Below are 13573 nucleotides of genomic sequence, written 5' to 3'. Positions count from 1 at the left end.
GGGGAATGCAGAATTTGAGAATCATGTGATAAAAACAGAATTTGAAAGGATGTCTTTTTTTCTTAGGTTCCAGAACTTGCCAGAAGTTGAAAATGAAGATCTTAGGGAGATTATGACCACAATGTTAGCAGAATATATTAATAGAGATAAACAACAGCTTGGGTGGGATATTGACCTGATTTATAGGATTAACTCAGCCTATGCAAGAACACATAATGTTCCAAGTGAAATTCATGTCAAATTTCTTAGAAAAACCACAAGAGATGAGGTTCTAGGAGCTCAAAGGGGAGGACCATTAAAATATAAGGATAAATAAATAACCATTCTTAAGCAGATCCCAAAGAAAGTAAGAGATAAGAGAAGGAAATATTCCTTCTTAGCAAAAAAATTATACAATAACGGGGTTTGGTTTAGGTCAGTGGTTCCCAAACTTTTTCAGTCCACCGCCCCCTTGGTGCTACAAACTGATCCTCAGTGGCCCCCACCCAGTGGTGGAATTCAAATTTTTTTACGACCGGTTCTGTGGGCGTGGCTTGATGGGCGTGGCTGGGGGAGTCATGTGACTGGGTGGTTTGCATGAAGGAATAAAGATAGTAACAGTAAAATTCAAAACTGTAACAATTAATTGCACATTTATTCAAAATCCAATTTAAAAACCTTTGTAGTTAGTTAATTCAACAAAAGTGTTGAACATGATCCAGTGATACCAGGTTTTCAAAGTCTGGTAGTCATTTATCAAGAACCTTAGTAACTAGTAACTTAGTAAACTTAGCAAAATTTAGTAACTACTTCACTGTTCGGTAAATTCTTAATGTGATGGAGGGGCTTGATGAAGTGATACCAGTTTCCCAATGTCTGGTTTTAAGTCACTTAGCAGGAGTCTTAAATCACCACATTCAGTAAACTGGAGTCATTTTCTTTGCTTGGAGACCACACTGAAGCCATGTTCCACCAAATATGATGTTGGAAATGCAACAAGGAGCTTCTTAACCACTGTCCATAGTGCAGGATAGCGATCAGAAATTTCTTTCTGTAACTAAAACTCTTGGTACAATTTCTTGAACTTTGGCTTCAGCTCAATGTCACCAACATTTGCTTGAATTATTTGATGAGATTATTGCATTGTACCTAGGGATTCCCAATATGGAAAGTGAGAATGGGAACATTTTAACAGATCTATATGTTCTTGGGTTATAATTTTCACTAAAGAACCATGGGGATGAAAAGGGAAATATAGGCAATTGAGTCCAATCCCCCTCCTCAACAGTTTGGAAGAATAACTCTAGCAAAATACAGCCTTTTACCTCTTTGGGGAATCATTTATTATTATTATTATTATTATTATTATTATTATTATTATTATTATTTATTTATTTATTTATTTATTTTTCCCAATACAACTCATGCAAAGGGTCATCCACAACTACATTACATTTTCCACACTCATATTTGTGATTCCTTATAACTTCTTTAAACTAAACATTTTTAGTACAAATCAACGCATTGACATATACATCACTAATGCAGTTTCCTATCTCTTCCATTGACATAATTAACACCTTATGTATTGAATACAAGTATATCAAGTATAGGTTAAACATGAATTGAATAACATCTAATTCAAATGTATAAGCTGTGAATTTATTATATAATCACAGGCAAACATTGCACTTATGCCTAAGTCCTCTACCCATGCACATTATAAGACAGATAAAACTATCTTAGCTGGCTGTTGTAAATATTACTCTGCTAATTCAACAAGAAATGCTACTGCATGAATTCTTAATGCAGAACACAACTAAAAGTGATTTTAGCAATTTTCTTTCCAAGTTAATTCAAAATGTATATCCAAATGTTCCTCTTATTTTTTCCCCAAGCACTAGGGAGGATTATATTCAAAACCAGACACTTTTGCTGTGTGTGTGTGTGTGTTTGTGTGTCTGTGTGTTTGCTTTCTTCTGGTCTCCAGAATCAGAAGGGCCGGTTGGGACCCCCAGAGGTCATCTAGTCCCATCCCTAGAGAGGGCCGAGGGGCGGCGCCTAGGAGTAGAGCCTTCTCTGTGGCGGGCCCAGCCCTGTGGAATGACCTCCCTCCGGATATTAGGAATACCTCTGACCTCCGCTCCTTCCGTGTAAAGCTCAAGACCCACCTATTCCAAGTAGCTGGCCTGGCTCAACTATGATCTAACTATATCGCTCCTGACGGGTTTTTATTTGGGTAATTTAATTGTATTCATTTATTTAGGGGTTTTTAAACATTGTGATTTTAATTGTTTTTATTCATCAGCCCACCTCCTCCTTGTACACGTCTTGGTATACGTCTTTGTTATATGTATGTCTTGTCTAGATATTTATTTTATGTGTTTTATTGTACGCCGCCCCGAGTCCTTCGGGAGAGGGTGCGGCTAAGAAATAAATATTTATTATTATTATTATTATCCCAGACAACGCCTCCTCGCCCCACATTCCCCAGCCCCACCTCCTCTGGGAAGGCTCCGGTGGGTGGGGGAATGCAGAGCCCCTGCAGAGAGCCCCTGCTCCTCTCCCTCACCCTTCACTCTTACTCCCTCCCTCTCTTCGCAGGCCGAGCGGCCGCAGCGTTACTGGGACGGTGATCATGAATGTGCTGTCGCCCAGGGAAGGGGAGGTCTGGCCGCCAGCAAAGGGCTTCCGCCGAGGCACCCCATGCAGGTAAAATAGCGAGCGAGCGAAGGAGGATCAGGCAGGGCACTGAGGCCCCTTCGCCTCCCACTTTGTCTTGATGAGGTCGCTGCAACTTCCGGGCGCGGACAGACTGAGGTATCCAAAGTGGCCCGGGCGGGCGAGCGGGCGAGCAATGGAGGATCAGGCAGCTCTCTCGCTCGCCCGCCCCCTTGGGCTTCCCCACCCGTCCATCCGCGCCCGCAGCTGCAGAGACCTCATCAAGACAAAGTGGGAGCGAAGGAAGGCGAAATGGCCTCCCTTTGATCACTCGTTCCCCCCGCCTGTCCGCACTATGCTAGCCCTGCTCTCACTGATTGGCTGGCTCACCAATCGTCCCGCACACCTCTAAGAGCCCTATCTATAGAAAGCCAAGCAGAAAAAAAGTTAACTGGGTTTAGATAGGGCTCTTAGAGGCGGGCGGGGTGATTGGTGAGCCAGCCAATCAGTGAGTGGGCAGGGCTAGCATAGTGCAGATGGGTGGGGGAAGCAAGCAATTGAGCAGCTTCTGGATGGGCGGGGGTGAGTGAGCAAACTTGTTCTGAATAGCTCGCTAGAGGAGGCCACCTCCAGCACTCCTTTGCCGCCGCCTTGCCTCTTACCGCCCCCCTGCTGCCCCCCTGGCCTCTTACCGCCCCCCTAAGCCATCTCACCGCTCCCTAGGGGCGGTAGCGCCCACTTTGGGAACCACTGGTTCAGGTGGTTGTTACCAGAAGGCATGTTGATTTTTTGGGAGGGCAGTAGAATTAGAATTAACACAGTTGCAGAAGCAGAGGCTTTCATGAAAAAACACAGTGTTCTCTTAGGTGACATGGGGGATGCTACACAAGAAACAAAGTAGGGAGGGGCTGAGGCTCTGCCAGTGGACGGGGGGGGGGGGAGGATGCGACAACAAGAAGACTCAGATCACAAAAGTGAATTGAAACACTATTGCAAATGTTGTTACAATGTACCTAAAGAAGTGATAAAAAGTAAAATGATTGAAACATACTGATGATTTTGTGTTAAACTTAAAACTGCTAATATCTATGTAAATGTTCATAACTTTCTATTTTTCTTTTTTGTAAAAGTTGCGAGACCTGGGGGGGCTTCTCCCCCCCCCCCGCATGATGTAGCTGTAAAAATGTTCCACAACCTCTTAACCCCTTTTTCCTTGTAATTTTTTTTTAAATCAAGAAGATATCCCCAAAACATGCTTGCAAATAACTGTGAAATCAAAAGAATTCAACTGCCATTTTAATTTTCCAGTAGTAATTTAGAAGTTGAGATAGGGAAGGAAAAATTACAAGAAATAGATTTGTTCTCTCCTACACAAACAAGGCTTCTTAGCGGACTAATCTTTTCATACTTCATACTGGTTGTATCCTGCTTACCTGTAACCCATGATGGAAAAAAGCTTGTTTAATGTAAACAATGAAAGCTGCAGAGAATGGAGGGTTTGGGCTACCGTTCTGCATCATCCAATCTTAGCAGGCCAAGTTGTGAATCAAAGTTTAAAATGAGGATAGTTGGTTGCCACCTAGTTGTATATTGTTACATAGCAATTGCTAATGATTATGAAGAAGCTGGAACATCAAGATAATATTGTAAAAGATTTTAATATATTAGGCTGATTTTTTTAAAAAAAAAACATGTATATATGAAAATAATCAAGCCACACATGGTATAAGGTTTATTACGTAAATGCATTGTTTGTACTCTTTTAATGTTTACATATTTTAATTGATTGCATTGCAAAAATAAAGTTAACAAAAGAGGAATTGTAGACTATAAACATACTTCATCCATTAGCATCAGCCTCTCTATAGAAGGAGTGTTCCTGATTTAGATCACCTGGTTTATAATAATAATATCTGTTTGTTGTTATCCAAGGAGTGCTCTTAAGTGAACTTTTACTGCTCAATGATCTATGAAAATATTTGCATACTTCCTATAAGTATAAACTACTCAGAAGTAAATACCCTGTATTAGTCAATTATTGCCAATTACAATTATATAGCTCATTGGTTAATAATTCTAGAGAAGAGATAAGGTATAAACCAGGTATGTGAAGTAATGAGAAATTGGATGTTAGTCAAACAAGCTATAATTAAAGTAGTATAAATTGACTTAAGAAGAATAGATGTGGTGATTATCTCTTGTCCTATGAACAGAATGGAACTCATCTTATGCTAAGCAATCATTTTTTCTAATGATAAGCACTTTCCTTTAGAAATAATTTAATACAATACAATAGCAGAGTTGGAAGGGACCTTGGAGGTCTTCTAGTCCAACCCTCTGCCTAGGCAGGAAACCCTATACCGTTTCAGACAGATGGCTATCCAACATCTTCTTAAAGACTTCCAGTGTGGGGCATTCACAACTTCTGGAGGCAAGCTGTTCCACTGAATAATTGTTCTAACTGTCAGGAAGTTTCTCCTCAGTTCTAAGTTGCTTCTCTCCTTGATTAGTTTCCACCCATTGCTTCTTGTTCTACCTTCAGGTGCCTTGGAAAATAGTTTGACTCCCTCTTCTTTGTGGCAACCCCTGAAATATTGGAATACTGCTCTCCCCTAGTCCTTCTTTCTATTAAACTAGACATACCCAGTTCCTGCAACCGTTCTTCATATGTTTTAGTCGCCAGTCCCCTAATCATCTTTGTTGCTCTTCTCTGCACTCTTTCTAGAGTCTCCACATCTCTTCTACATCGTGGTGACCAAAACTGAATGCAGTATTCCAAGTGTGGTCTTACCAAGGCATTATAAAGTGGTATTAACACTTCACGTGATCTTGATTCTATCCCTCTGTTGATGCAGCCTAGAACTGTGTTGGCTTTTTTGGCAGCTGCTGCACACTGCTGGCTCATATTTAAATGGTTGTCCACTAGGACTCCAAGATCCCTTTCACAGTTACTACTGTTGAGCAAGGTACCACCTATACTGTACCTGTACATTTCTTTTTTCTTGCCTAAATGTAGAACCTTACTCTTTCCACCATTGAATTTCATTTTATAAGATAGTGCCCAAGGTTCAAGTTTGTCAAGATCCTTCTGTATCTTAAGCCTATCTTCTGGAGTGTTGGCTATTCCTGCCAGCTTGGTGTCATCTGCAAATTTGATGAGTTCCCCATTTATTCCCTCATCCAAATCATTGATGAAGATATTGAAGAGTACTGGGCCTAAAACAGAGCCTTGGGGTACTCCAGTGCATACTCCCTCCATGTAGATGCAGTTCCATTGAGGACTACACGTTGAGTGCGGTTGGTCAGCCGGTTATGAATCCATCTGCTGGTGATGCTGTCCAACCCACATTCTTCTACTTTATCTAGTAGTAGGCTATGGTCTACCTTATCAAATGCCTTACTGAAGTCCAAGTAAACTATATCAACGGTATTCCTCTGGTCCACTAATTTTGTCACTTTGTCAAAGAATGCAATAAGATTAGTCTGCCATGATCTGTTTTTGACAAACCCATGTTGGCTTTTGGCTATTACTTTGTTTGCTTCTAGGTGTTCACAAATTCGTTGCTTGATTATCTTTTCCAGAATCTTTCCTGGTATTGAGGTCATGCTGATAGGTCTGTAGTTTCCTGGATCTGTTTTTTTCCCTTTTTTGAAGATGGGAACCACATCAGCTCTTTTCCAGTCCTCTGGTAGTTCCCCGGTGCTCCAGGATCTCTGAAAGATATAGTTCAGTGATTCTGAGATCTCGTCTACCAGTTCCTTCAGAACCCTGGGGTGCAATCCATCTGGTCCTGGTGATTTGAACTCGTCTAGGGTAGACAGATGCTCACTTACCATTTTCTTCCCTATTTCAACTTGTGTTCCTAATCTGATTTTTGTGGTGCTGTTTTTGATAGGTTGGACTGTTTTATCCCTTTGTGTAAAGACAGATGCAAAACATGAGTTAAATAGTTCTGCTTTCTCCCTGTTGCTTGCCACCTTCTTGCCACTTTCTCCCAGCAATGGACCAATTGTTTCCTTAACTCTTTTCTTGTTTTTAACATGTTGGAAGAAGCTTTTTTTTTGTTATTTTTTACTTTTGTGGCAAGCCTTTCTTCATTGTGAGCCTTAGCTTTCCTCACTTCATCTTTACAGGCCTGGGCTATTTGCTGATATTCTGCCTTAGTTATATCCCCCCCTCCACTTTTTGTACTTATCTTTTTTCTCTTTCAATTTGTCAGAGAGTTCTTTATGCAGCCATGCTGGTTTCTTTTGGGAGCTGTTATTTTTCTTCTTCATTGGTATTGTGCTAGACTGGGCTTTTGTAATCTCATTTTTCAAAATTTCCCAAGCTTCTTGAGTTGTTTTACCCTTGAGGATTCTCATCCATGGAATTTTGCCGAAGCTCTCTCTAAGTTTATTGAAATTAGCTCTCTTAAAGTACAAGACTCTTGCTTCACTTGGTTCTACTACTTGTGTTTGCATAATGTTGAATTCCAATATTGCATGGTCACTTGCCCCCAGGGTTCCTGTGGCTTCAACACCTTCTATCATTTCCTCCCTGTTAGTGAGAATTAAGTCCAATATGGCTGATCCCCTTGTTCCCTTCTCTACTTTTTGGGAAACAAAGTTGTCTGCTAGGTTTGTTAGGAACCTGTTGGATCTTACACTTGGTGCAGTTTGTTTCCCAGTTGATGTCAGGATAGTTAAAATCCCCTACTACTATTGTGGTGTGCTTCCTACATACCTTAGTTAGCTGACTAGCAAAAAGTTCATCTACTTCCTCTGCCTGCTTGGTAATCTCTTGAGGGACTCAACAGCAAATAGAGTGTAACAAGCAATGGACAGGATCAGAGTCATAAATGGAGGTGACACAAAAAACCCTTCCCCCCCCCCTTCTATTACTCTTCTGTTTCTCTTTCTAAATCACACATTGGGATGAAGGAACCAAGATCTTAATTAATCTTTTGAAGTTAGCTTTTGAATTTGGGCCAGTCTCTGTCGATTGAGGTCAAGGATGCAGAGTGCCCACTCCTACTTTGTCTTTTTTTAATCTTATAAAGTCTGCCCTGGAAAATTAGGTAACCCTCTAAATGTGATTAGCATTATTTTTTGCCAAGTCACTTCCGGATTGCTCGAGGGTCGTTTTAAGCGTTCCAAAGCCTCCGGACGGTCCCTGTAGCCTTCGGAGGGTGTCTGGGGGGGGAGGCTCTTTTCGCCCTCCCCAGGCTCCTATAAAGCCTCTGGAGCCTGGGGAGGGCGAAAAATGGCTTTAAAAAAGGGTGAAATCAGCTGGACAGCGCGCGCATGCACGCTGGGAAGCTGACAGGGCAGCGCCTTGCGTGCCCTGACAAATGGCTCTGCGTGCCACCTGTGGCACGTGTGCCATAGATTCACCATCACTGATATAGCAACATCAGCAGGAAATCTTAATTTTTTAGACCTTGGAGGATTTGGATATGATAAGCCTTAGGACATATGTCCCTGGTATGATACTTTTCAGCAAATCTAAACTATGCTATCAAAACATTGATCCTGATCAATTCTGGTGGGTTGGCCTGTTCCCAAATATACAAAGGGGTAAAAGTCAGTCCATGGTGTCTTTGGCTCATGGATTGTCCATTTTTGTTTTAGAAGATGTATACCTTGTCATCCTGACTTAGAAGAAGTATGCCTTGTGTACCTCACATGGGAGGAAATTCATTATTCCAGATAAAGCGTCCATTGCCATATACCAGGGGTGTCCAAACTTGGGAACTTTAAGACTTGTGGACTTCAACTCCTGGGGCTGGGGAATTCTGGGAGTTGAAGTCCACAAGTCTTAAAGTTCCCAAGTTTGGACACCCCTGCCATATACCTTTTTCTGTATTAGTATCCTATATTATATACATGTGTATAGTGAGTAAACAACTAGATTAAAAGACTTCATCATTTCATAATGATGAACCAACCCTAACTGCAGCAACTAAATTCTTGTCAAACAGATAGGGAAAAATCCAATTTCATTTCCCCATTTTTCCAATCTTCCGATTTCTGCATCAGGGTTAATACTTTTCTAAATCAATCAAAAAGTTTATTTTCATTTCCCCTGGTACAATTTTTTTTAAATATATGCATTTTGTGCAAGTTATGCTCTATAATATAATACACTTCTGCATTGCACTTTTAATACACACCTTGCATGAACATTCACTAATTAAATGTTTTTTTTAATTATTCTGAGATTGCTGAAGCTCAGAATATGAAGAAGTAAAATGTTGAAAGTTGGATACTAAGTCATATATTGGTCAAAAATGGAAAATGTATTAACATCATATTAGCATATCTTCCTTTTTTTTTGTCCTTAAGATAATACAACATACTTGCTATATATTCATAACAATTGAATGCCATTCTTCCATTCTATTTCCATTTAGTGGAAGAGAAGAAGTGGGAGAAGGTTAAATCAAGAAAAAGTGGGAGAGGGTTAAATGCTCTCCAATTTTAAACTATATCCCCAATATAACCACAAATTATACACATTAAGAAGATATTTAGCTATATTTAATCTGTTGTTCATAAAGAAAAAAACAAGATCAATTATCTTTTCCCTTCAATGTGGCTGTGTAGAGTAGATATCCTAATTTTGTGGGGACAGAATTATAGACAATAGGCTATATGCTATACTTGTTTTAAGTTAATAAAGGTGTTACCATTAAGTGCCTTATGTCACTGTCTGTATCTTTTCTACCAATAGAAAATCCCTACCTTGAACCTGGCATCTATGCACAGACCAGATATTTAACAACAGACCAAAATGAAGGAAAGAGTCTTTGTCTCTGCACTTACGTGCAAAGAAGAAAGAAAAAGTTACCTGGGAAGTATAATTTGGAGCTGAAAATGACTAAAAATTATCTGAATGTAAGAAGAGCCTGTTGCTTCAAATCAGAATCTCATCCAACCCAGCATCAATGAAGTCTATAGGCAGCTTTAAAAGCATTTTAAATAACATACTGTCTCTCATACAGAATGTAATATATAGTTATCCTAGCCTTATTGTGTTTGTCCAATCCTGTTTTAAAATGATGTATGCAAACCCAAAGTGATGTATGGACATCAATTCTTAAATTAATAGGGTAATATGCATAGTGGACATTGTGTTTTGTCCATCCTGAATCCCTGTTTTGATAAATGAAAATCACAGACTTCTCTCTTTCTCCATCATATAGTCAAGTAATTCTTATACCACAAAACATAGTCAACAGTTTGTGTTGGCTCTGAAAATATGCATGTAAGACTAAAGGGGATACCCAGTATTGCCTGGTCCATCATTTTTATTTATTTGTCTCTTACATTTATATCCTGCCATTTCAATCAAGAACTCAAATGATACGCATAATGCTTCTACTATTTCCTTTATAAATCTGTGATATTGGTTGAGTTAAAGAGAGTGACTTCCCATACGTAATCTAGAGCATTTCCAAGACTGACAGTCAATTAGACTCTCAGTGACACTCCAAGACCTTAACCACCAGATCACACTGTGTCCTCTCTGGTCTTTATGAAATTCAGCAGATCTGATTTTAGTTAGAGCATACATTATATGGAAAACCCAAGGACCTCCACCTTTGGCTTTATGATGGAAGAAAGGTGTACTGGAAGCTAGCATATTATTGAGAAATATGGTAATTTATTAATAAACACTAATTAATAATTAAGGGATGTGGTGGCTCAGTCACTGAGCTTGTTGATCAGAAAGGTCAACAGTTCAGCGGTTGGAATCCTTAGTGAGTAACGGAGTGTGTTTAGTCAATGCCGGCCACATGACCATGGAGACATCTTCAGACAGTGCTGGCTCCTTGGCTTTGAAATGGAGGTGATCACCGACTAACACATATGTGAAAGGGGAACCTTTACTTTTACCTTTAGTTAATAATTGTTATTATATAATTCTTCATTAGTTGCATTAGTTGCATTCAACACTGACTACTCTGAGCTCACGTTTTTAAAAGCTTAGTAGTACCTCCTAGAGGCTATTGCCCGCTTCTCCCTGGACAGTGTTAGGAACTTCAACCACAGAGTTGCTTATAAATCCTGCTTCACGAGCAAACCATCCTCAGGAAGAGTTCCCCCCCCCGTCCCCCCGCTTTCTCTCCCATCGGAAGGCGGCACGAGGGCATCTTGCCTGCCAAAGGTTACTTGACTGATCTGCTTTAAATCGATTTCCCTGGCTTCGGGGCGAAATTTATGAGCCTCGTAGCTGAGGAAGCGTTGGCGGGCATTCAAAGGAGCGCTCTGTGACCGGCGCAGGGACAAAAGTGTACAAAGGAGGGAGAAAAAGTACAGAGGGCGGGCGGGGGGGAGTCCTCCTCCTGCTCTCCCTCCTGGAACTACCCAGCATTTCCCTTTCCTTCTGCCAACTGTTTTCAGAGCTAATTACTGGCATCTCAGGCAGCGGTGCGCGATGGTATTTGCGCGAGAGAAATCCAAGCAGGAGGGGACGGGAGGGGGGCTCACTTCACGGCTTTCCACTTGACTCCAATCATTAATACCCGAGGGCTACAGGACGGTTATGAACCATTTACAGCAGGAGGAGGAGGAGGAGGAGGAGGAGGAGGAGGAGGAGAGCAACCATAAGTGCACCCTTTTCCCAATAAAAATGAGCGCTGTCCTGAGGCTCGCCTCTCCCGCGGTCCTTCCAACCTCCCGAAAGGAAGTCCCCCAAGGTCTAAGGCGCAAACGTCACCCTCCGGCAGGTGCTCAGAGCTCAGCCTCGTACTCCAGTTCCCGAGCGAGGATCCGCTTTCGCCGGTTTGCATTTCTCTCCCTCCCTCCCTCTCGCTCGCCCACCCGGCCAGTAGCACGTGCGGCTCGGCGGCTCACCTGAAAAAGAGTTTGGAGAAAACGTTCGCCTTCTCCAGAGGGGACCTCTGCATGGTCCCCCACCGGCGGGGCTGCTGGGCGCAGCAAGCAAAGGCAAAAGGAGGGACGGGTTTCCCTTCAGCGGACTGCGCTGTGGATAGTCTCGCCTTCCCCCCATAAAAGCGGGACAAACCACAGTTTGCACCGCTGTTTCCTACCTTATCCGACTCTGAGGTCACCGCCTCCCTCCTTCTCCTGCCCCTCACCCCGCCTCTGCAAGCCGGCCCGACTTCATAAGCCGGCCCTCCGCTTCACGCCCGGGACAACGCAAAAGGCCCCGCTCTCGGCGCGCGCTCCGAAAGGCGCTCCTCGCGCCAGGTGCCTCTCGCTCTCCGCCGGAGGGCGCGCCCTCACTCCGCGCGAAGAAGCCACCGTTCCCTCGGCCGCCTTCCTCCCTCTTTCCTTTCAGCCTGGCTTAGCGGTCGCCGCAGCCTCGAAAGAGGAACCGGGTTCCCTGAACTTTGTGGCCGCCGGTGGTTGCTTCCCTCGGCGGGGTAGCCGGCAGCCCGCCGTCTTCAGAAAGCGCCTCTTTTCAGATTGAGCGAGGCTTCCTGGAGTCGTTGCGCTACAAACAGGACTAGATGTCGGCCGTGCACTAAATGTCGAGGCTTAGACTAAAACTTATCCAGCGGCAGCAATAAGGAACGCGCACTCGATGGCCGATGCCGTGGCGTCTTGCTAGATACGTGTACGCGCCTGGCACCTGGGTTTTTGTTTTTTTTCCATAAAGTTTCAGGTGCCACCCTTTCCCGCTTAGCTGCTGAATTTTGAACTTACTGGAGCATTCGTGCGTCATGCTATGTTGAGCTAGTGTTACTTTTGGCTTTTAAAAAAGCTGTTGTGTGAAGCAGCAGCCCATTTAATTTCGGGTAGTGTTTGACCTGTGTCCGAACCGAGAAAAATGGTAAAGGCAGCTACCCTGTTAAATGCATGGCACGAATGTAGCTTGCTGGAAGGGATTTATGGTCCTGGAGCAACTGTGCTTCTTTTGAACGTCTTATGTTTTCGTTTGTGTGATGCAAAGGTTCACATCACATCCATTTCCTTATGGAGTCACTCCACTAAAATTTATAGTGGCAGCTAGTTTTTATATAATGGTAAAGTCCTCACTTTTGTTACATAATGAAGTGAGAATAGGGCACATTTTTGTCTTCCTATACCAGTTGATCAAACCCTAGCTTGGAATGTTTGCTCTGAATGACACCAGGCATCTTCATTGGTGCATCAAACAGGTGCATCAAACACATTCAGCCAACTGACAAGAGAGCCCTCTCTATTATCCTACCCACCCATTCCCTGCTCACTTTGTTTTTTTCCAGGCAGAGTTAATTATACTCTGTGAGAACAATTTTTAAAAGTGCTCTGTCAACTGGGTCCGAAATGATGCATGGTTCCTGAGCATTATTTACCTGGGTGGGGTAGATGGATAGGGAACAGTCTCTTTGGCTAGCATTGCAGTGACAGGGAAGAATAAAGAGTTGCTTTGCATCTGAAGGGAGCCACTGCCAGGATCCAAGAAGGAAGTCTTTGTAGAACTGATTGGTTTCTTGAGGGAAAAAATGGTCAAAGGAAGGGAGTCTGCAGGCTTCATTGTGATTTGCTACCAGCCCATAAAAAAACACCTGGTAAAATACACAAAGCTTTATTATCTACAATGAAATATATGGCCTAAGTATCCGTCAGTGGCTCACATGTATGGCCAATTCACATTATGATATGATCTTCAACTGTATGATAACACTGCTTATTGAATGGCTAGTAGGTGCATGTTAGGTTATGCAATCATAGGTGTGATTTTGCCAGTCCTGTCCCCAATTATTAAATTGCTTATCCAGCTATATAAATGCCTGGCATCAATTATTTTGCTACATCAGACACATGAGAGTTATGGGTAGTACATTATACAATCAGATCAGTACTGAAGATCTCAGAGGTAGCTCATGTAGCATAGAAAAAGGATAATTAAGATAATTTATTATGTATGGGCTAATGGGTGGTAACAGGGGACGCTAAGGTGTCTCAGTAGCTAAGATGCTGAGCTTGTCAATCAGAA

The 13573-nt window shown here is 42.4% G+C and overlaps 1 protein-coding gene across 1 annotated transcript in view; it reads right to left on the bottom strand.

Moving 5' to 3' along the window:
- Positions 1-11737, bottom strand: part of CFTR (CF transmembrane conductance regulator) — a 120285-nt gene extending 108548 nt beyond the window's left edge. Inside the window, exon 1 of the mRNA XM_081958605.1 lies at positions 11482-11737. Within this exon, the coding sequence (XP_081814731.1) occupies positions 11482-11534 (53 nt within the window). The 5' untranslated portion in view covers positions 11535-11737. The remainder of the gene's footprint in view (positions 1-11481) is intronic.
- Positions 11738-13573: the final 1836 nt, after the last annotated feature.

The sequence above is a fragment of the Natrix helvetica genome (assembly GCF_964273705.1).
Source record: "Natrix helvetica genome assembly, chromosome: 6".
In the NCBI taxonomy this organism is placed as follows: Eukaryota; Metazoa; Chordata; class Lepidosauria; order Squamata; family Natricidae; genus Natrix; species Natrix helvetica.
The sequence above is the reverse complement of the archived record's forward strand: the minus strand, read 5'-3'. Positions and strand labels throughout refer to the sequence as shown.